General features: G+C 47.3%; 1 protein-coding gene across 1 annotated transcript in view; it reads right to left on the bottom strand.

The window, feature by feature from the left end:
- Nucleotides 1-60: 60 nt before the first annotated feature.
- Nucleotides 61-734, bottom strand: part of LOC119839009 (zinc finger protein 43-like) — an 11903-nt gene continuing 11229 nt past the window's right edge. Inside the window, exon 11 of the mRNA XM_038365178.1 lies at nucleotides 61-353. Coding sequence (XP_038221106.1) covers nucleotides 98-353 — 256 coding nt within the window. The 3' untranslated portion in view covers nucleotides 61-97. The remainder of the gene's footprint in view (nucleotides 354-734) is intronic.

The following is a 734-nucleotide window of genomic DNA, read 5'->3' as shown; positions in this document are numbered from 1 at the left end:
TCGTTAAAAAGCGCAAAAGGCGTCCCGCCTCAACAGATTGGTGTTTTATTTCATTCTATAAATTCAAGAACCACTTTCACGATCCCCCCCCCCATCTCTAGCTGTACTCCGGGTGCTGGCTCTTCATGTGGCCCTTCAGGCTGCAGTTCTGTATGAAGGCCTGGCCGCACACGTGGCACCTGTAGCGGCGGTCGTTGGTGTGGATCCGCAGGTGGTCCTTCAGCGTCTTGAGGCGCGGGTACGACTTCTCGCACACCTTGCACTTGAAGTTCCGCTCGCCGGTGTGCGTCGGCATGTGGTTGTTCAGGGCGAAACGCGTGAAGAACTTCTGCCCGCAGCATTGGCATTCGTATCTGCGAAGGCGAGAAAAAACTCACATAATTTTCTATTATCGATTATTGTATGAAACAAACGAAGTGGAATAGATAGAATAAGCAAAAATTAACATTATAAATAAGACTAAACTGCCTTCAAATTATTAGAACTAGATCAAATTTAAATAGGGCCAAACGGCTGTTTTCATAAAAATGAACCCAGTAGAAGTTCTGTGGTTACACACAAAAAAAACCAGTCAAATTGACAATCTCCCCCTTTGTCGACCGCCTCCTTTGGGACAGTGGTTAACGTGTGAGCGTATAACCACACAACCGAGGGGTAAAGGGTTCAATTCCCGGTGAGAACACAAAATGAAAAATGTCTCGGTTGGCAGGACACAGGAGGCTGATCAGCTGCCC

The sequence above is a fragment of the Zerene cesonia genome, unplaced genomic scaffold (assembly GCF_012273895.1).
Source record: "Zerene cesonia ecotype Mississippi unplaced genomic scaffold, Zerene_cesonia_1.1 Zces_u007, whole genome shotgun sequence".
NCBI lineage: Eukaryota > Metazoa > Arthropoda > Insecta > Lepidoptera > Pieridae > Zerene > Zerene cesonia.
This window is presented reverse-complemented; position numbering and strand designations above follow the sequence as displayed.